At 41.9% G+C, this 23,527-nt stretch overlaps 1 protein-coding gene across 2 annotated transcripts in view; it reads right to left on the bottom strand.

Annotated features, from left to right (window-relative positions):
* Positions 1–23,527, bottom strand: part of CLVS1 (clavesin 1) — a 167,683-nt gene that overhangs the window by 1,897 nt on the left and 142,259 nt on the right. For both annotated transcript variants that reach the window (XM_045861470.1, XM_045861469.1), the window contains exons 4-5: positions 21,915–22,025; positions 18,769–19,004 (exon numbers count right to left, since the gene is read on the bottom strand). In XM_045861470.1, the coding sequence (XP_045717426.1) occupies positions 18,769–19,004; positions 21,915–22,025 (347 nt within the window). The remainder of the gene's footprint in view (positions 1–18,768; positions 19,005–21,914; positions 22,026–23,527) is intronic.

The following is a 23,527-nucleotide window of genomic DNA, read 5'->3' as shown; positions in this document are numbered from 1 at the left end:
TGGGGTATCCTGCCTGATAAGAGTGTCCTTGTATACCTGAGACTTTGGGCCATGCCATGTAGTTTGCCCACAATACGATTGACACTGAATGCCCATTTTTGTATGCCTGGGCTTTGAATCACACTGCATCAGTTTGACCTCTTATGATGGGGAGGAGCAGGAGGAAGAGCTGAAGATTGAGCAGCTAAGGTCAATCACACACACACTGTATGCCTATGTGACTGACCTCCTCTACCCCAATAAAAGCCCAGGGCACCAAGGCATGGGTGAGGTTCCCTGGTTGGTGACACTTTGCACATGTCATACATCATTGCCAAGAGAATTAACCTCTGTTCACGTGACACCACTGGAAGGACAACTGGAAGCTTGGAACTGGTCCAGTGAGCCTTGACTCCACCCTTTGCACCTTTTTTTCCTGCTGATTCTAATCAGTATTTTCTTTTTTGCTGTAACAAACTATAACTGTGAGTATAACAGCTTTTCTGGGTTCTGTGAGTCCTGAAAAATTATCAAACTTGAGGGTGGTCTTAAAAACCCCCCAAAACAAGCTGTAATTACACTAGTATATGCACCTGGCATTGTTGTAAGTTCTTTACATGTATTAACTTGTTTTTATAATCCTAAAGAATGGTACTATTGTCTCCATTTTATAGATGGGGGGAAATACCAAAGAACAACAACAAAAAAATCAAGTAGCATAGGAAAAGCAAAAAAAAAAAAAAATACAGAGTGGAGAACAGGACAGGTTTGTCACCATCACGCTGGTCCTGGGTACCCCTAAGGCTGCAGAGCTGTTTATCTAAAGTAGTTAGTGTTTCTTCCCCCTCAAATAATTCTTCCCCTGTACAAATAATTCTCTGCCTAGGATTCTTATCTCCACCCAGGATATGTATGTGCTGTAGAATGCATAAAATCAAGAACCCAGGAAGCAAATTCATGCAGTTGTCTCAAAACAATGGGTCTCTACTCTAAATATCAACCCAATCAAACAGTTCAACTCTAAATAGGAAGCCTAACCGTTGAAAATGAAATGGATTCATGTTTCCCTGGGACAAGACGAGGAAGCCCCAGGTAGTCCAGCTCTTTTACACATTTTCTGTCTCTCTCTTTGCGTTAGTTAAAGCCCTGATGTGCACAGGGGTGGGGCGGATGTCAATAGATTATATCTGAAGCAGAAAAGCCAAAAATCCAGAAGACATGAGAACACACCCAAACAGGCATGAAGAAAACCAGAGCAGCACAACTGCACACCCAGTGCACCCCCTCCAGCACCTCGGACAGCTGCCTAAGTACTTTGCCCCACAGGCTCTGGTGAAAATAAGCGATATTGACGGTCATTCCATTCTAGAGATCTTACATGGCTTTTCTCTTCTTTCATGCTAGGCGGCTTTATTTTACAACATGGCAAATGAATCATAGCCATAGAGTTAAAAGGGGCTTTTATGTAGAGTAACCCAATAGGAGCTATTCAGTAAGGGGCCATGCAGCTTCTTGAATATATCCAACTTGAGAACCACACTCCCCCAGCTCCTAGAGGGGCAACTCTGCTAAAAGTTCTTCCTTACGTTGAACTAAAACCTTTTGCAACTTCTATAGACTGTTTGTGGTTCCGTCTGCTGGAGCCATTAGGCCCATATAACAGACTAAGTATTCAGTGTCCTCCAGCCCTCTCATCACCTTCACCAAGGCTAACCAGAGTCCTCTTGTGCCAAGGTTTCTAAAATTCCTCACTCCAGCACCCTCCTGCATCTCTTCATCAACTCGTTGCCCACAGGGTATCATCTCAAAACAAAGGAAAATTATTGCTTCCTTTCTTTCCTTTTTGTATGCTTCTGTTGTGGCAATGAAAATGCACCTAGAATTGCATTAGTCTTTCTGTCACTCATACGACACAGTGCTGAGAGAAAATTTAGCTACATTTACACATGCATCTGTTGAACCATTTCTCTCCCATCTCGAAGGTGCTTATTTGAATATTAAATTATCTTTCTAAAAAGATTTTATTTAGTTAGTTTTAGAGAAAAGGGAAGGGAGGGAGAAAAAGAAGGAGAGAAACATCAATGTGTTGTTGCCTCTCGCGTGCCCCCTACTGGGGACCTGGCCTGCAACCCAGGCATGTGCCCTGGCTGGGAATCAAACCAGTAACCCTGTGGTTCACAGGCTGGCACTCCAACCACTGAGACACATCACCCAGGGCAAATTTCATCTTTTAAAAGTTGGTTCATATTTGCACCTATCTGCCTCCTTTTGAATCTTGAAATTTATTATCTGTCCAAATTATTGTCTGTAATTTTAATGAACATTGAATTTGTTTCCAAACTTTCCCTGCCCCTATTTTGGGAGCCACTGTGAAAAACAAAATTCTTAAATATTGAATCTTCAAACAGTCATTTATTTACACTCCTTATGATAGCAAATGTTGTGAATGTTTCCTGCTACATGCCTGAGACTGAGACCAAATGTTGAGAAACCTTCATTCTTTTGTGAAAATATTGCTTTAGTTACCCAGCCCTAGACCCATGAATAGACGTGGGATTACTCTGATAGTATCTAGAGGAGAGGGCTTTGGGAGGAGGGAGGCATTAGCTTTCGAAGGAAAGAGACAGCAAAGCTATCATTCACACAATGACATCATTCACAGTCTTTGTTCAGGTGGCTCTCCCCTCCCCCTGGGGTCAAATTGAACTATGCGATTTCTCTCAATACCTGTACCGAAAGCAGGTACAGCATGCAGGTGTTCTTATCTCAGCCAATAAACTATATGTCTTATGTGAATGGTGGGTCACGATTGAACAATGAGGAGCTGAGCACACAGAACCACATAAGTTTTTCATCTACATTTTCCCTGATGGAGAAGATGACATGGCCTCTACTTTCAGCAGGACATAATTCCACGTGCCTGATCACACAATGATCATTTAATGTAAGTGATACCATATTACAAATGATTTGAAATTCATTGGAAAAACATAAAGCAAATGTTTTATTAAAAAGAAAAAATAGTACAAATAAATGAAACCAAGAGAAACATCCACAATTTTAAAAATATTGCCCACAGTCCATTTAGCTGAGTCAAAGTGATTTCTGGGAAGACTGATCAACTGTGCACTGATAAAAATGTCTCCAACACTTATAAACAGTGTGCTCAGGAATTGTGCGTTTAGAGTATTAACCTTGGAGGAGCCATTGGCCTTGCCATTCCTTGTCGAGATCACTTTGGTGGTAATCTCTCCACTCAGGGGCTTTGCCTTCTCAAAAGAAGCTTAACACTGCAGCTAAAATAAACATTTCTGACTTTCCTCTTGGGTCCTCTTTCCAGCTCTGAAAGTCAGCTTAACCCCAAGGGCAGGCAGGGTAGAGATTTGAACTATTTCAGCCCTCATTATCTCAGTGGTGTAGCAAACTACCCTAACAAAGGCTACATTCTAGCCTTGATAGCTTCATTTTGTTTTCCAACTATATTCTCTTTCTTCCTCCCTCTCCTTCCCCCTCTACCCACATCCCTCCCTCCCTGTCTTTCTCTCTTCCTTTCTACCTTCTCCCTTCCTCTTTTCCCCTATAAAATTTGGAATTTTCCTCACTTCATATCATCAAAGATCTATAGCCATGGTGTAATCTTTACTGATTCCAAAGGTAAGTAAATTCCAAGAAGAGTTAATTTACAAATTGACCTACTAAGCGTGAATCAGCTCAAAGCCTCATTATAAAACTTGTAAGAGGGAATCGTGTGTACTGATGCACCATGGAACCTAACACTAAATGCAAGACTTACATTTCAAAATAAAGACTGAGCCTGGCTGGTGTAGCTCAGTGGATTGAGTGCGGGCTGCAAACCAAAGTGTCACAGGTTCGATTCCCAGTCAGGGCACATGCCTGGGTTGCAGGCCATGGCCCCCAGCAACCACACATTGATGTTTCTCTCTCTCTCTCTTTCTCCCTCCCTTCTCTCTTTAAAAATAAATAAAGAAATAAAAATCTTTTAAAAAAATAAAAATAAAAAATAAAGACTGATATTTTTAAAATTTAAAATAATTGATGAGACTGTTCCACCTGAAAGCTAACCTTGTTACCTTATCTTATATCTTAAACAATTTTTAGAGTTAACAAATTTTGACCTGATTAGTAAGTATTCATGTAGCTTCCAGTGCAACATATTTGTAGTTGTTTTCAAATGTTGGAAGCAACAAGGGTTTCTTTCTGTCATAATGCCTTCAATAATGTCCTCAATAAGGAATCCTAAGGGATATTTTTAAGACATGTATAGATTCTTCTCTTCAGCTACCATACTGTTCATAATCAAAATCACCCTTACAGGCAACATGGTTATGCTCAACGGGAACAATCCATGTTTACCAAACACAATAAATAAATGAGTTTTAAAAAAAAACATAAGTCTAAGTGTTTTTCATGTAAAGCAGCAAATCTTTTCACTATCAAAGTGAAAAAATAAAAAAATAAACGTCCCTTTTATTTGACAACACAATACACTACTGTTTATTGAAATATAAAGAAAACAGAAGAAAAATAAGTATTCTGTTCCTTTTTCAGTGAACTATTTTTAAAGTGAGCTGAACATTCAACTCAGTTCTTGCCTATATGTACTATAACTCAAATTTAAATGTATAATGTATTTATATTTAACTCTGATGGGCTTTGGCATGGACTACCCTTCTGATAACAAGGAAGAAAATTCCAACAGAAAGCAAGTGCACTTTTAGAAAAGATAAAACCAGGTTGCTTTTGTGGCATTGGGCTCACATGTAAATAGGACAAGAGCAGCCCTGTCCAACACAGAGCCCGAACACGTGGGACCACAGAAGACCCGAAACCAGGTCAGTCTGAATTGAGGTGGGCAATAGAGGTCACGTGTTCACTGGATTCCAAAGGCAGGATGAGAAAAAAGAATGTAAAGCACCTCATTAAGAGTTTTTAAAATTACATGTTGAAACTATAATTTTTGTATATGTTATTAAATTAATTTCACTTGTTTTTCTCTACTTTGGTGGCGTGGCTACAGGACAACTTAAAATTATATACGTGACTCACACGGTGTCTCTATCAACCTACATTGGTCTAGAACCTTATTTATTCTATCAAGCTTGTCACTGAACCCAGAGTGATATATTAATCCTCATTTAAAAATTCATAGTCATCTTAAAGAGCCTCAGCAACACTATTAATTGATACTGCTAGTATTTACTCTTCTAAGCCTTTCCACATATTAATTTCTTTAATCCTCACACTGACCTCACAAAGACTCATGCGACACAAGAGCTGTATTCTGTCACTGTTCTTGCCTGAATTTTAATTAGAAAGAATCTTCATTAGTTAAGACTGCTAATTTGTTATCATTTAGATAAAGTAAACATACACATTTTTAATCTGTAAATGAGTAATATGAGAAAACTTTAGGAAGAAATTTAAAATATTTGAATAAATATTCTTTCTGAACATAGACCAAGTTTAATGTGAACTTTATGTTACAAATCCAGATTTTTGCTTGTTTGTTGTTTTTGCTGTTCATTACAAGGGCGCTCTGAAGAGGTAAACTGGTGGGAGTGGGCTGGGCTAGGAACAAAGTCTAAGGGCCTCTTCTTGTCACCATCCATGTCCCCTACTTGCTGTGGGACTCTACAGAGCATCCTCCTCAGTTTTCTGACACCACATTCTTCTACTGTAAAAGGCTGATCGTGGGTGAGGTAATACATATACCCCAAAGATTTCCAGAACTCCACCACACCAGGTTACAGTCACTTTTGTTCTTGAAAACAGACTTCAGTTTTCAAAGTCCTGCAATTCAGACTTGAAGCTAGTTTGCTCAAACAGTCTACCTCTCTACCTCAGCATTGGTTTTTACCTCCTTCTTAAAAAAAAGCATAACAATACTAAAAATGACAAAAGATGGTGAGATGCAGAACACCTTCCTGAATTTAGTATGTACCCAGTACATTTAGTTTCACAGCCAAAAAGGTTTACCTTTTAAAAAGATTTTTCACTTCCATAGTTTCTAAATGTTGAATTCAAAGCTGCCAGGTACTATTTAACTCTTTTTCCGTGTCATTGTTAAAGTGTTTTAGATTCTTTCAAGTATCCTATTATTACAAATGGTCTCTTGTCAAAGTCACAGTATCCCACTGCAGTAAGTAGCTCCCCTCTGACGTGTAGCCACCAAGGGTGTTCCATGTGCACAAAAATTCTAATCAGCAATCAGTAGATCTTGTTGTCCCAACTGAAATCAGTTTAAGAATGTTTTGGAAAAAAACGACTTCAATTTTATTTGGATTTTTCTAGAATTGTCACCTACAAGAGAGTTTCCCATCACCATGGCTGGTTATAATCAGAATCATCAACAGCAGTAGCAGCAGCAGCATCACCACCATCATCATCACTGACAACAGTCACCATTTACTGAGTACTTGCTACCTGCTGGGTTCTGCACTAGGTATTTGGCCTTCATTGTCCTTGCTTAATCCTCACAAAACTCTCCTGAGGATGGTGGGTTTTGTTTCTGTTTTTGTTTTTGTTTTTTTATGTTTAGACAGAGGAGAAGGGAGAAAGAAAGAGAGGGAGAGAAACATCAATGTGTGGTTGCCTCCCACACGCCCTCCAGTGGGGATCTGGCCCACAACCCAGGAATGTACCCTGACTGGGAATCAAACCAGCGACCCTTTGGTTCTCAGGCTGGCACTCAATCCACTGAGCCACACCAGCCAGGGTTGAGGCTGATATTGTTAATTCCATTTTGCAAATCAGGAAACAGCCTTAGCGAATTAATTAATTTACACAAGTTTCCACAGATAGTTGTGGAACTAGAATCTAAACCCAACTATGACTGTAGAATCTACATTCTTAAACACTATGCTATACTGTATAAGAAATACATACAACTTGGTAAGAAACCAAAGGATGGTTAGCCAAAGGATACACACAGAGGTATATATGTATGTATATATACACACGTGTATGTATGTATGTGTATTATGTATATATACATATCAGGAGTAGTTAATATTCAAGTGCTCAGAGAAGCATTTCTCCTATTGTTATTGATGAATCCAATGGTTAATATAATTACCTATTATTTATTAAAACTTTATTTTAAGCATAGTGAATGAAATTGGAAGAGAAAATAGCAGAACTTCATTCAGGAAAAAAAAGTGTTCTAAGAATTACAGGTTATGCAATCATACCTTCACCTATAATGACCAGTGGGGTATTTAATACTTCAAGCTTCTTTCTTTTAAATGTATAACATTCACCCAAATTCCTGGGAACACCTCTGCAGAACTGTAGTCAGCCAACATGGGAAGTTGATTGGTGTGGAGAAAAGGAGCAGATTAGACCTAACTGAGAGCAGAGCTCATCTGCCAGGAGACAAAGCAGTCCAGGGCCTTGGGTGTGAGGAAGAAGGAATCAGGGAGGGCGCCAAAAAAGGCCATGGTGGAAACTGGCAGCTGCAACTGGACATTCTGTTTAATTCATTTACACAGGAGTTTATTGCCGTTTATGAAACTGTGTATCCCTGTTATACTAATTCACAGCTTTGCATCTGTAAAATAAGAGAATATTACCATATACTCCACCAGGCTATGACAGATATAAGATATACTAAAGCACTTAGAGTTCTCTGAAGGAGAAATGATTGAATTTGAATGGGTTTATCATTTTCCTAACATCTCCCTGAGTATGAACATGAACAACTGACACTCTGCCTGGCCTCATAACAGAGACAGCCCATGTCTGCCCACTTGCAGAAAACCAAAGAAAAGATGGCACACTTAGAGAATGTATATGGAGCAGATTAATTGCATTACAAAAGGATTCTTGATTTTACTGAGCAATTTACCAAAGAATGCCTTTAAGCAGAGTGGTCCTGATGCAACCAAAGTGTGAGAGAATTCAAGGTCATAACTAGTGTATGTTGTGCCCAAATCCTTTGTCAGAGCTCAGGGTATCAGAGGGAAGTCTGCATACATCTCATGGCCCAGCCTATATCTGAACCAACAACTAGCCTTGGAGTCTCTCCATAACCTCCGTGTGTGTAGATCTGCCAAGTTCTGGGAAACAGAACGCAGTGCTCTGTTTACTTTGGTTGTGGATTCAGGGATTCTGATATGGTCAGAAGGAGTGTGAAATATATGTTTTAACATGCAGGTATTTCTGGAGAATTTCCCCTCTACCAATTAGAACTTAAATAGGGACACAGCAAATGGGTGCAGGTGCTTGCACCTTCTGCTTGAATGGAGTCATGTTTCACTGGAGTTAGACTGGCACAGAGCTGTCAGTCACTTTCAGAGCATCCTGATTGTGTCTAATTATTCTCCTCCCCCTTCAGTTGGTGGTGTGCAGCTTGAGTGGAGGGACTTTGGTAGAACTAGAATATGACATTCTGAAGCAGGTAGGAAAATACCAGAAGTTGCCAACAGCTGAGACAATGAAGATGACTCATACCCTTGCAGTTAGTTAGGAAAGGATAGTTAGTTTTCTAGACTAAAACTACCTTTCATGGGCCTATTTTTTTGAGTCAAATGACAGTATGTTAATGGATCTAAATTACATGTTAATGGATCTTCCTTTATTAGATTAGCCTGAGTATCAATTTTTTTCTGAGTGTCCATCTCTACTCAGATGGGGTTTAGGAACAGCACATTGTAAGGACAGTATGATGAGGAAGTTGCTTTGCAACTGGGTCTTAGAGACAGGGTTAGAATGCGGGGCTGGCAGGACTGGAAACAGGCTTCATCCATGACAGTTGAGAAAAGGCAAATGCCCAAGAATGTGCTCTATAAACCTCTGTGAAAAGAGGGAGGGAAGGAAAGGAAGGAGAGGAGGAGACAGGGAGAGAGGGAGGGAGGGAGGACAATATAATATAAGAACAAATATGATACAGGAGAAAGAACATCTGACCCGGAATAGAGAGAACTGAATTTACATTTTGCCACCTGCTCTTTGTGGGTAAATCCTTTAACCTGTGTATACCTTACCCACTTTATTTGCAACATGGGAATAATGATCTATTTTATTTAATTTAAACCTATTTTAAATTATCTATTTTTAAATTGTTTTTAATTTGTAAAACCTGAAAAAGTCAGTTTTCAAGAGCCCTCAGAACAAGTCTAGGAAACATCTGTTTCGGAACTGGGGGGAAGGGCCAACAGTGACAATGAACAAGGAAGCAAATGGAAAGTTCTGGAAAATGGGAAGTGCTAGGAAGCAAATGAATCAGGACATGACAGGAAGCAGATTCCTCCTGCTTTAGTGAGGGTGCACCTACACCGAGGTGAAGGATTACTACTATTCAACTTAGATCTCTTTTTTACTTTGGTTCCAATTAAAGATACTAGCTGATTTAAACACACACACATGCACACGCACACGCACACACACACAAACCTTGTATTTCACAATAATGCATCCAGATCTGTAGAATCAATAATATTGGGGGAGGGAGGAGGTTATGAATTCAGTTTTGAACACAGTTAATGTGAGGGCTAACCTAGCCAGTTACATATATAGTTCTAAAGCTCAGAAGAGATTTCTGGAATTGTCATAAACTAGGAACTCAAACGCATAAAAAAATACGAACCACAGGAGGGAAAGTTCCAGGGTGAGTGTTGGAAGCGGTAGAAGGTGTACAGGATGTGGTGTCCCTGAAGCCAAGGGGACAGAGGGAGAGTTTCAGGAAGGATGAAGTGTCATGTCTTTGACATTCTCCCCAGTAACCACCTCCTCCAGAGTTCCATATCTTGGGGAACAGGAATGTTCTCCATCCAGCGACATGTACCAGAGACCACCAATGACTCCTGAAACCTCTTTTCTTTATTCCTTACACCCACTTGATCATGAAGTCTTGTTGATTTCACTCACTACATATTTTCAAGTTTGTCTTCTCTGTACTGTCGCTCTTACCTCTCTGGTCCCACTGTTGCGATCTCCTGCCTGCACTTTTGCAGGAGCCCCAGTATGTGTTCCCCTCCACTCCAGTCCATTCTTCTTGTGAGACGGGGTGAGCTTCTTAATAAATTCATATATTCATGTGACTCCCCTGCTTAAAACTCTTCTATGAGTGCCCTTTGCTGATAGGATAAAATTCAGTTTCTTTATGAAGATCTACCTGGCCCTGAATACCTTCCCAGCCATTAATCTCCTTACTTTCTGCTCTCCTACATCTTGGTAAAACATGCAACTCTCTGAAACTGGTCCTGCCTCTCTGAATGCAGGGTGTTTGCTCCTACTTCTCTTCCTTTTACCTGGGAAATTATTTTGCTCATCCTTCAAGCCTCAGCTTACATGTAGCCTCCTCTGAAGAGCCCTTCCTGTCCATCACCTCCCAGACTAGATCAGGAACCCCAATATATACCCTTGTGACATGCTGTAATTTTCAAATCACTTGTTATGGCTATTGTGAAAAAGCTGCTGTACAGCAATGTATTTAAAGTCCATCTCTCTTAGTAGACTACGGACCACAGAGCAGGAGCAGCATCTGCCTGGAGAACCACTCCAGCCTCAGCAGCTAACACTTGCATTCACCTCATTTAATCCTCACAGCACAAGAAATAGGCAGATCTATGACTACTTCTCATTAGAAAGAGAAAGCTACTCAGGTCATTCCACAACTAATTTGTATCCAGACTCTGATTTCAGATTGTGGTCTCTTAAATGCTCTCTATCCTATATTATATCTTGGTGCCCAGTAGGAACTCAATACATATTTGTTAAATAAATAAATGAATACAATTTTCAAATACATAAGTATTATCAATGTTAATTGTTAATGGAAATTCAGAAATTGGGAGAAACAGGAAGATTAAGGAGTCATTATTAATAGCCCTAAAGGCAATTTCAAGTTCTAGTTACAACGACCATGTTACTGTCTTATTCCATTACGGATGGTTGACAATAATTTCCTCATCACTCTACAAAGTACCTTGTTCCAATGGCATTTGCTGTCATACAGCTTCTTCCCTTCTTCCTTCTTTCCTATCTCCCTTCTCCTTTCTTTCTCTCTCCCTCTCTGCCTCCCCTCTTCCTTCCTTCTTCAGAAAATATGTACTGAGTCTCTTTTATATACTAGGAACTATGTGAGGTCCAGGATATATATTGGTGAGTAAAATAGCACAGTCCCTGCCCTCAGAGAGTACATAATCTATAGAAGGGTGATTTAATATACAAGTAGAACCCACAAATATACAATTATGAAATTGTGGCCCCTATTAAAAAAGAAACAGAATTCAGTAGTAGAGAATAGCAGACTGGGGAGGAAGGGGCTCAGCAGGATGGAAAGGGAGTGAATGGAGAAGGCACCATCTGATGAATAAGGGGTTGGCCACAAGTGAGGCCAAGAACGTCCCAGGGCAGTGAAGAGGCCTGGCACCTTGAGGGAGTGGATGGAAGCCAGTGTGGCCAGGGCGTGCCCTCCAGGAGAGCAGCCTTTATCTGATGCAGCAGACCAGAGGGAAGTCTTTGGTGGCTGTTAGGCAAAGGAGAGACATCATTACAATTTTTAAAGATTGTACACAAGACCATATGGATAACAGTCTAGATGGATGGAGAGAAAGGAGCATCACTATCAAAGACCAATAGAGATGTAAGTGTCATCCAAGGCAAAAAGGGGCAGGCAGGCTGAAAGCAGGGCAGGGTGGTAAACAGGAGGCTGGTTTGACAGACAACAAGGCAGAGAGGCAAAGGGGTCTATGTCACTAATGTCTCCTTCGGCTTGGCTTTGCTTTCTGTGCCCTGTACCTACCCTGTCTGGCCACAGGCTGGGTGCAGTGCTCCAAAGATACAAAAGGCCCGATGCTGGCCCTATGCATAAAAAAAAAGGCAAAAAGGGAAATGGCCAATGTAAATCTTACTTCTAACCAGGAATTCAAGGCCTCTCCCTTCAAGTCACAAAGCCTAATTATTCCTGCTTCTCTGTTAGAAGGGTGAGAATTTTTGTTGTTTGGAGAAGCTTCCATTGGCAAAGAAATCAAAATTCTACAAAATGGAAATCCTTATGTGCAGCATTTGGGAAGAAAGTGCTATTTATTGAGCTGTTCTTTAGTGCTTTGCAGTGTACTTTCTCACCATTCTGTCATTCAACTCTAACACTGACCCCTGAGGTTATATCCATTTAATAACTGAGGAAGCCAAGATGTGGCAAGGTTGAGTGACTTGTCCAAGGTCACATAACTAAAAAAATCAGTAGAAGAAAAAGAAGAAGACCCATGTTGAGTAAAATTGGAAAATAAAGACAGAGAGAGGAAAAGTGTAACCACCGTGTCAAAGTCACACAGCATTAGCAGGCAGGCAGGGATTAGGACATGGCACATGGCACCTCCAAAGCCCATCATGAAAATCAGGGGAGCAAAATAGAGCAGGGTTCCCGGGTCAATCACCACTGTGACAGGAACACAGGAGTTTCCAGTGAGATGCTGGAAGCTCCACGACACTCCTTATGGCCTTGACACAGAGAATTGAACACCACAGTGTACACACAGTAAGCCCAAATGCTCTCTACCACAAGGTTTGCCTAAATCTAAAAAGGAACTGTAATTGTGTATACAGACAGCTCCTGGTTCTCAGAATGACACTGCAAAGAGATTTTTATCACATACTATGATCACTGAAGCTTGTAAGAGAGATTCACTGCCGGCTAGACGTTGGGCATACACCACGTCAGCATTATTGGGATCCAGCAAAATGTTTGTTTACTAACAGAAATATGCTCACAAGGAAAAAATGTTCTTTGTTTTTCTTGCCTGGACTCCATCTCCCTTCCCAAATACTTGCATGGGAACGTGGTGCTTGGGCAAACGAGTCTCTCCGAACGTACACTGTGAGTAATCAAGTTGTTTGAGTTTGAAACTGCACCCAGGCAGTTCACCCACATGTGTTCATTTCCCTCTAATTCAACCCAACTTCCGCTTTGCCAGGAGCTCAGAACAGTTTATCTCAGAATTTGTCATGTCATTCTTGAAAAAGAAGAGAAAACATTTTTCTAGTTCCATTCATTTTCTTATTGACCAAATTCGTTGCACGGATGTCCTTTCCCTCTAACGCTGTGTGGCTGTGTAGGATGTGCTTGCAAGGAGATGGCTCCTTCATTTCTGCCACAGAAGACAAAGCTGCATCTCAGCCAGATATCTAAGCAACGATGAGGCTAAGCAGCTATTTTTTGTTATTGTTATTTAAGAAATGTTAACAAATTCCTGTTAGGATCCATGAAATACGACAGTACCCAAAAATCTGCATAAAACACTGGGCATTTAGGACTTGCCCAAGAGGTCTTTGCTTCTAGAAGCAATGATGTCTCAGTCTCTGGTTGCCTGAATAGGAATAAGACCCCAAGATAAATAAATTCCATTCTTTTTTACTGGAAACCCATCACAAGACAATTAGGGACCAGCAGAGACTGGGTCTTTTATTAAGAAATGAGCATTAGGTAATTTTATTGAACATAATGTCCATATGGGACATCTGTTTCCAGGCCACACGGTAAAACAGGACATTTTTTGCTTAGAAGAAAAGGGTCCTCCTTTTCCCACACTGTCACCCCTCCTTCTTTTCATATGGATGGTATTTCATGATGATGTATTGCTTCTGCTGGAAATGAATAGTTATCCAGCAAATGCATACATTCGCCCTATAAAAAGAAGGCTACATGCAGAAAGATCACCAAGGTCATGGCCAATTCTATTGAAAGCAAAAAACAGTTGAACTGACTTTTACCACCCAGGTAGGGACCAAGAGGGTGTAGCATGGCCTAAAATTGCTTTCTGGCTCAGAAATCTGAAATTGATCCAGGCTTTTCCATATGTTCTTCCCACTATACCCCCTCCCCCAAAATCAGATAGCTAACAATGTCTTTATGACACCTTCTCACATGAAGTCCAGCAGGGGTATTTAGGGAATATATGGATGAAGGCATTTGGTCAAAAAGATCAAAAGAAATCCTATCACGGTACAGCTGGACAAGGCCCCAAAGCATTGGCCCCTTCGCTCACTGACTGCAGAGGGTAGTAGGAATGACCGACGAGGGTGGATCTGAAAACTGGGGCCATTCTTTACTAGAGGCAGTAGAGGTACAGCATGTACAGATGTACAGCACATACAGAGGTACGGCAGTAGAGGTAGGCCTTTTTCTCACAAATAATTTTCTGGATCTCTGATAAGTATTAAATATTTAATGAATAAATAAAAACAGCAATGATTACATATACTCAGCCCAACTTTGTCTGTGGTGAGCTGCAACAAAAATCTAACCCTGACCTTCCTGGTTATTACAAGAATTGAACATTTTGCCTACATGAATGGTGAAATCCTGTAGCTTTAAAAAAAAAACTTGGGAACAAACACCTTTAAATGTAAATACAAGAGTACACAAAAGGAGGTTTAGAGTTGTTCACATGGAAAATAATACAAAATCAACAAATAATAGTACAAGAATAAACTGTGTTTTACTGTACTCACAAATGTAAGCCTACTTCTGCCCATCCCTGTATGTAATGCAGGAAACAGAATCGTTGCTATGAGAAATCATCAACTGGGAAAGTCAGAAAGGATTCATAGCCAAAATGTAATATGTGTGCTGTTCTGCATGAGTGGTATAATGCTGTCACTTTTTTTACTGAGGTGTTTTACTGACACTGCTCTTTTGATCCCATGCAAGACAGGGACCTGTGATCTCAGGAAGGAGATGCTCACTAAATATTTGTTGAATGGATAAGGCCTGGGTGGGCAAAATCATTGATCCCCGTCAGGGATTCTGCACATTAAACACCTATCTGTGTGTCTTCAAAGGCACTCTGGGTCTGCTTTTCCTCGGAATGATTCCATTTGGCCTGGGTGGCGAGGCCATATCACAGCTGGGTGTAGTGATAACTTCATTCAGCTCACTTGCTGCACAAGGGACGTAAAAATGTGCTTTTGTGCCATTGTAATTTCCTGGCTTCTAGAAGGAGCCATGGCTCCACTATCATCAGGCTTGCAGTTTCTCTTCTAGTGCTTAGCCCTGAATGCTTACTTGGAAAATTAATAGAAGGAATAACCGGACTGCTGGAGACAATGGCAGGGGATAGGACTATGGAAAATAGAAGCATTGTTCCAGAAGACAGACCCAGGTCATTGGGCTCAGAACAAGGAGGTACTTCCTAGAACCGTATTGCAGGGCACACGCTGCCTTCCCATCCCTGGAAGATGCAAACTGCGGCTGGACAAACAACCTGTGCTACAGAACTGACAACCATATCAGGTAGGAAACAAAAGAAGTGATCTTTAAGGTCTCTTCCAATTCTGTTTTTGATTTTCCCATGTCCTTGTAGATTCTGAAGAATCAAAAGATGCTGTGAATGGTGCTTCCTGTCCCTATAATTTCCTTGGTCACTGCAGATTCAAGACACCTGATGGCAGGCACAGCCCAACAGCAGCAGTTGTCCCTCCTTGTCACTGTGGTACCAGTCATCTCACTGTCCATCCTGCTGATGCCTCAAATACCCAAGCAAAAGGTCAAGGATGTTGCAGCAAAGGCTGCAAGAGTAAGCAGGACACCTTGGTGGTCCCAGTAATGCTATGAGATGTGCATGCAACGTGGCATCCCTCTCATGACTCTGCAACTCTAAAACCCATGTCAGCTATGACTTCCTCCATGAGGATTTCTCGAAGATCTTCCTGGTTGAAATTTGTGGATGCTCTCTCAGAACGCTGAGAAGGTACTTAACACCTCCTTTAAAGTACAATACCTCTCCCGTTCTGTATTGTCCTGCAGTTATTTGTGTGCAGGTCTTATCTCCTCTACTAGGATCTTATAAGGCAGGATCCATGACAGCCTTGGGAAAGCCAGGGTAAATCAACTCTCCATCTGAGTGCTAACGATTTGGTTGAAGCAATTGGATAAATGCACCAAGGATGGATTTTGGAGATAGCATCTTTCATTAAAGATTAATTCATACGTGTCAAGCATGCACAGCATACCTGCTGTGTGTTGTACACTGAGTTACACTCTTGCGAAGAGGATAAGAATTAGATAAAGATTTTACCTTCTCACCATAATAATGAAAGCCGTCACCTCCATCAGCATCAACTCAGGGGTGAAACTTGGAGTCAGGATGTGTCTGGTCAAAGAGATATAACTCTGTGACTGGTCACCTGAAGAGCGCTAAATTCCTATTTCATACCACTTGACTTTGGAAGCTCAGACACATATAAGGATATGATGGCCTTATTTGAGACTCTAGAGATCGGGCAGGGACAGGCTGCATGAGGTGTCATTGTCCCTGCCCATGAGGGGCTGGGAGGGGGTTGGCACTAGAGCTGAGGATAAGCTGTATGAGGAAAAGCAGGCAGTGTGCCTTATGTTACAGAGGACACGAACATGAGCATGGAGCCAGCCTGCATTGGTCAGAATCCCAGCTTGGCCATTCACTCGCTGTGTGACCTTGGGTAGTTACCTAACCTCTCTGTGTCTGTTTCCTCATTTGTAAAATGGGAATAATGATACTATCTTCCTTATGTAGTTGTGGTGAGGACTTAAAGACTTAATGATGTAGGTAAAGTGCCCAAAACAGTGTTAGTGGAGTTGGAGTGAGTTGAGTTGTTATGACTGTCCGTATTGAGCATCCCCCTGATTGAGAGTAAGTCAGGACCCAGACCAGACAACTTCATTCATACCAGCAAGGTCAGTCCTTTCACTATAGAGACACAAAACCAACCTCTCGGCCAATGAATGCATTTTCACAGGCTTCCAGTCCCAGAGAGAGGTTTTTTTAGGCATTTGAGTATAATATTCCCAATGGAGCAGGAAATGCAGAGATCTTCCTCCTAGAAATACTTTCTTGGTTTGGGACATCAACATAAGCCCACTTATCCGTAGGAGACCCCATCAGTGACACCCTCCTCTCCCAAACGTCTGCAGAACTCTGCCAGTCTTCCACTACTTCTGCATCAGCTCTAGCCCTTGTTTGCCCACTGAGCCCCTGCATTAGCCTTCTGACAGCCAGTCATCTCCATTCCCTGCTGATTCCATGAGCCTCATACAACTCAGACCTTAGTATGTCATTTCTCTGCTTAACTATGACTGATAGGGAAATCCAAATGAAAACAAGAATGATATGGAGTTGTCCCACCAAATGGATTATGATTAAACTAAAAGTTAGATAATATTAAGTACTTTTCAAGGGTTTGGGGAAGGAGAGTCTCACACATTCTTGGTGGGAGTGTCGATTAGTATGGTTGCTTTGGAGAGCCTCAAGGCAGTGTGGACTAAAATTAAAAACTCACACACCCACTGCTCCAGGCTCCAAGTCTACCCAGAAGTACTTTCCTGTGAGAATGGAGAAGCATATCAAGGACATTCATTGAGCCTTGTGTGGAATGGAGAAAAATATTAAAGCCTAAATGTCCATCAAAAAGAAATGGCTAATCTCATTTATTCATGTTCTGGAGTGCTATGCAGTATTGAAAGCATAAACTAAGTCTAGATTTACTAACAGAAAAATGTTATATAACTATAGATTATAGGATGGAGTATATTCACCCAAAATTTGTATGTGTAAGTTCTAACCCCCAGGACCTCAAACTGTCTATGTTTGAATATAGAATCTTTAAAGAGATAATTAAGGTCAGGTGAGGTGGGCCCTAACCAATATGACTGGTGTCCATAAGAGAAGAGGGACAAGCATGTAAAGACACAAGGAGAACAGGGTCACCTACAAGCCAAGGACAGAGGCCTCAGAAGGCACCAACCCTGCCAACACCTTGATCTTGGACTTCTGGCCTCCAGAACCATGAGAAAGTAAATTTCCATCGTTTAAGAAACCTAGTCTGTGGCACTATGGCACTGTAGCCCTAGCCAGGAAGACACTGTACTGTATAGAAAACCAAGTGGAAGGGTCTACCCCAGCCTGATAACAGCAGTTACCTATGGAGAGAGTTTGGGATTAAGCATAGTAGTTGAAGGAAAATTTAGCCTTAAAAATAAGGTTTTACTTTTTACAATAAGAAAGCACTCATATATTACTTGTATATCAATTTTTTAAAAATCTTCTTCTATGGCAGAGTATACAATGTACTTCACCACCTGGACGCAACAATCTCTGGAACTTTAGACGTGTCCACCATCATCCCCCAACTCCTGCACACCTACCTGCCACACTACAACGTCCCATCTCTCTCATGCCTCCAAGCCTCTGACTGTCTCCCTCTGCTTGGAACGTCTTCCCCCGCTTTCTTAAGCCTGGGCTGGTCATTTTCATCCTTCAGAGCTCAGCTCGAATGTCACCACTTTAAAAATAGGTTCCTGGAAGTCATATTAGGCAGGTCTTCCCCAGGGCCATTTCTCCATTCTTTTGATGTCTTAATCTTGTCCATACTCCCAGTGTCTGATCAGTGTCTGCAACCAACTAAATGCTCAATAAATGGTCCCAAATACATGGATGTAGGGACGTTTTCTAGCAGGTTGCTTTTCTATCCACTCTGTCTGAAAGGCCCAACATCTCAGTCCATGTGTATTAATAACAGACTCCTTAGAGACTCAGGCTGTAATCATGTCATAAGTGAGGTCCTAGCCTTTTGAAGTTTTTTTTTTTTTTTTACAACAGAACAACAATATTTCTGGGTCATCCAAGCCCCATTTGCTTCATTTTTTATGAAATCAGCTAAGAATGTATTTATTGCAATTTTTTTAAGTTCTGTGCCCATCAAGGCTTTCAATTTCTTAACCCACAATAGGCCCAAATCAAAAATGCCCATCTACCTCTGACTGGGAGCCTCTGATAAACCAGGCCTTACCTCTTCATCGGCTTGGGTGAGCACTCCCTCTCCAGGTTGGAGGATGTGTGTTTCACGTGCATCGCATTGTAGGAAGTGTGAGTATAGTCATTTTCATCGCTGTAGTCAGGACCGAGTAATGTCCGCGCCCAAGTTCCCATGTCATAGGGAGGAAGGGTTCCTCCAAATTCCGAGGGCAAAAATTCAGGGTGTATTAGCTGGTGAAGGCTGTTTAAATTGTTCCCATGCAGGAAAATCTGGGAAGAAAAAAATAATTAGCAATTAAAAAATCCAAAACATATGACCGAGCATTTAAGCTAATACACCAATGACAAATTGGATGTGCTGCTGTTGATTACGGCATTTAAGGAGGCACTCAGTTTTGTGTCTATGGCTTTGTCTTTATGAAATGTTAATTTATTGCTCAGAAAAGGGGCCGATTTAATAGTCCTTAAAAATGAAGTTCATGAACAAATTGGGTATTATTTGGCCATGGCCCCAAATTTACAGAGACAGCCATCCCTAATTATTCCTACTGAGGAGAAGAGCAGTGAAGCAGACTACCCACGCCCCCACCATGCTTCCACACACCTCCACATCGCTCTCTTCGCTCCCCTGGAGCATTCTCCACCCTCTGTGCCTCCTCAACGCTCCCCATTATTCCCAGGCCCACAACAAGCGGCAGCTTCTTCCCAAGTCTGTCCCAGTGACACCTGCCTACTCTAGTTCTCCAACTTCCTGCCCCCAATTAAATCCTTATTAGCTGCTAACTTCTATTTTTTGGTGATTTGTTCATTTATGTCTTGCTGGACAAAAAGAACAGAAAGATGCACAGAGAAAAAGATGGTGTTTTCTTACTCTTCTAATCTGCTCCTAGCTCCCAGGGTCATGTGGGCACAAGGTAAAAGTTCAATCAATTCTCAGTGAATGAAATTGACAACTATGGCCTGGGAATTTATCGTGGAATATTATTGCAGCCATTTCCTATTCGGATCTGGACTGAGGGCTAATCGCCAAGCAGGTTTGCACCTTCTAAACACACAATGGATGGTGATGGAAATTGGTCAAGCAGGGGAGAAAACAGCCCCAAATTATAAGTATTTTTATGCCAATGCACAATGTGGATAGATAAGACACAGGCTGATAACTACCACTGCCTGCAATTTAGGAATTGACTCCTGGAAGTGCATTTAAAGTACACCTGTGTAATGACATTAATTTCCACACTTCTTCATGTTGCAGGCTCAATACACATAAGCATAGGACCATCACACATGTACACACACACACCCAGTTAATCATTATGGAATGTACATGTGATTTTCAAAATATGTAAATACAGTGTCATAACATGCCATATAAGTACTATATTGTACTATATTAACAATATACTATATTACGGGATACCACATTAGTATATAATAAACACTTATTATCTTGTTCTGTTGTATTGGTTTTAACTTAAGATGTAATGGCATCATTTAAAGAAGAAAGGGACAAGAAGCTAAGTGCTAAAATTCTTCAGAAGAAAACTGTACATTTTCTGACATTGGATTGGGTATGACCAAATTTTAATAACAATTATTTCTTTTGAAGAAATTCACATGTTCTGGCTTTTGAAAAACACCTCACAGGAGGAACTGTAGTATTTGAAATGTAGAAGAGTTGGACCTAAATACCAGCCTGCTATTAAGAGCAAAAATTTGTATCTACCTACTCAATGCCTTTGGTTCTTCGAAGGACAAGGAGAGCTTTGGAAACTGGCCCTTTCCTGGGAGTTCCATGGGATGGAGAAGCTCAATGGGTAGGACATTGGTTGTTCTACCTGTACAATTCTGTTCTGCACCCGGAGCTCCAGAAACTCCCTTCTATGACATAGCACCAAATGTTGATTGCTTGGTGGGAGGAATTCTTGCTGGCTCCTTCCTGAGTACAAGATGAAGCCAGTGGGAAACCTGAAGCTATGTTGGAAAGAGTCTAGAGCACGTCTCTGTTCTTAGCACTGTCCTGAGCCCTGGACAGACTCCAAAATGTCCTAGAATGTCTCTGCCTTCTGAGGCTGACTAGTCCTAATTCCCAATTCCACATTTGTTTAGTGCCAGCAGAATGACTCCTCCTGTACCCTATTGCAGTGTTCCTAAGGACCTGGAAGCATCTGAGGTCAAGGAGTTAGGAACCCTGAAGAGTGTGTGTGTGTGTGTGTGTGTGTGTGTGTGTGTGTGCACTTGCGCGCGTGCACACGCCATGTGGCAGGGGGGTTCCCCTCACATCATCAATCCCCCACAATACTCAGAGCTCCTCCCTAGCATGGGGGCCTCAGGCAGAGGAGCACATTTAAGATGCTGTAAGAATGCCCCTGGCCAGGTACCCTTCCAAGGTGTTGCTCTTGACCCAAGAAAGTAGCTGACATCAGAAAGCTTGAAAGAAAAGGGAGATAAATGGTAAAAAGAAATCACAGCCACCAAGTCTCTCCTACATGAGTGGCATTCTTCTACCTGTTTTCATGTGCTGTCACATCTAATTGCCCCAGCAGTTCTGTAATGTGGGCACTAGTATAAATTCCCCATTTTATAAATGAGGAAATAGATTCAGAGCGGTCAGTGAATATTCAGTTTCTCAATGAATCAAAAAGCCATAAACAAGACCAGCTTTTCAAATGTCATCAGCTGATACAATCAAGATTTTAAAAGCCTTCTTCATTATTATTTCTAATGAATGTTTCCCCAACCTCAAAGATGATAGATTTGGCAACTATGACCCAAGTGTCCTGGGGAAAAATAAACCATAAATATTTTTCATTATGATATTACATTTGTAGAACAAAATGCTGGCTATTAAAATATTCCAATAACAGGAAGCTGTTTGACCTCATCGCTCCCACAATCATTTGCAGTAAAATGGGCATCTGGTGTTTGCAAGCCTTCATAGTTTCCTTCGGTTTGTCGCTGGGACTCTGAAAATAACCCAGTTCTACTAAATTATTGATTGAATCCAGGCCATTTGCAAACTCCAGCTGAGGCTTAAATGCTCAAGGACTGTAGAAAAGCAGAAAAACCACATAGAAAAATGAGGAGAGAAGGAGAGAGTGAGAGATTGAGGGGAGGGACATTGTAATTCCCCCACTCATCCTGCATTCCTAGCAAGCATTGGGCATTTCTTTTCCTTACCCGCTTCCTGGTCTTGTCCTTAAGAAATGGCTTGATGAGCGTGTACAAGGCATGAATGTACCAGGGCTGGTTGACAAAGTGGACTCCTCCAAAGCGGGCAGGAAAGCTGTCCTGGGGTGGAAAGAGAAACACAGGCCAGTTAGCAGGCACTTGGGGTTGGGCTGGGCCAGCAGAGCTGCAATCCTGAGAACAACCTGTGTCCTCTCTCTGAAGCTCTAGCTGAGGGTGGGGAAAGACAGCAAACCCACTGCTCCTATCTGTTGAGGTTTCCTCTATTCTCCTTGCCCACGCCCCTACCCTGTTGACCCCACAACTTAAAAATCCTGCATGGGTGCCAGGACTATCTTTTCCAAGTCACAATTATGTTACCACCCACGTGGCAAGAGTGAATACAGCCTAGAAGGGAGGGTGTCAGGATTCTTTGTGGTGTTAGGGAACCCAGGCTTCAGCTCCCAGGAGCCCTAACCATAAGATCTCCCTTTTTAACTGTCCTCTGCTCGCCTGCTCCAACCCTCCCTATGGATTACCATGACAATGGCTGTACTTCCTAGGTGACTGAGGGCTCTGTAGAAAGGGGCTGGGAAAGAATTTCAAAGATCTCTGGAACCTGCATTACCCATACTAGCACCCTTTCACAGAATTGGGTCCTCACTTCATCCTGTAACCTGCATAGTGGAACCCAGAGAAAAGATACTTGTTGATTGATGAGCTAGTTAATTCTCCTAATAGAGGTCCTCTTTTCTGCAGATAACACATTTTGTAAGTATCAGGAAATAAGAGCATTTTGAAAATGGTTCCAATTTTGGAATACAGATTAAGGCACAAGCTTGTGTTTTAGAAGCTGAGAAGTTGCTCTCCGTGCTAATTAGATTCACAGGATAAGGGACCTTGTTCATAAAGTCTGAGCTACTCCCACCATACCAAGTCTTGGGGTCCCAATGAGGGGCTTCCCCAGACAGCATTGCACTCATCTTGGTTAATAGAATTTAAAAAAAAAGGAACGAGACTTCTGGCCAAGATGAAGGCATAGGTAGACACACTGTGCCTCCTCGCACAACCAAGATAGGGACAACAGCAATTTAGAAATAGAATAACAACCAGAATTGACAGAAAATTGAACTGTATGGAAGTCGGACAACCAAGAAGTTAAAATAGACATGTTCATCCAGACCGATAGGAGGGGTGGAGTCGGGCAGCCGGGTGCCAGTCGTGGCACGGAGAGCAGAGCGCATTGGGACTGGGTGTGTGAGGCATCTGGGGTGCACAAGACCATAGCAGGCAGACCCTGGGTGCACAAGCAGCAGCTGGCAGACCCCAGCCAAGGGGCGGCAACTGGCAGACCCAGCGATGTAGCGACTGTGAAGCAAGGCACTGCAAGAAACCCAGGATCCCAGCACCAGGAAATAGAGCCTTGGGGCACTGATTGAAAACACCTATGGGGTTTGAGGAGCAGGGAGAGACTCCCAGCCTCACAAGAGAAGTCGTTGGAAAGTCCCATGGGGTGCACAAGCCCACTCACATAGGAATTGGCACCAGACAGGCCCAGTTTGCTTGGGGTAAGCAGTGGAAAGGACTGAGGTCCAACTGAGAGCGAAGCAAGTGCCATTGTTCCC

Source organism: Phyllostomus hastatus, unplaced genomic scaffold (assembly GCF_019186645.2).
Source record: "Phyllostomus hastatus isolate PE091 unplaced genomic scaffold, TTU_PhHast_1.1 phas_scaffold_21, whole genome shotgun sequence".
NCBI lineage: Eukaryota > Metazoa > Chordata > Mammalia > Chiroptera > Phyllostomidae > Phyllostomus > Phyllostomus hastatus.
Note: the sequence above shows the minus strand (reverse complement) of the source record. Positions and strands in the feature narration are given on the sequence as shown.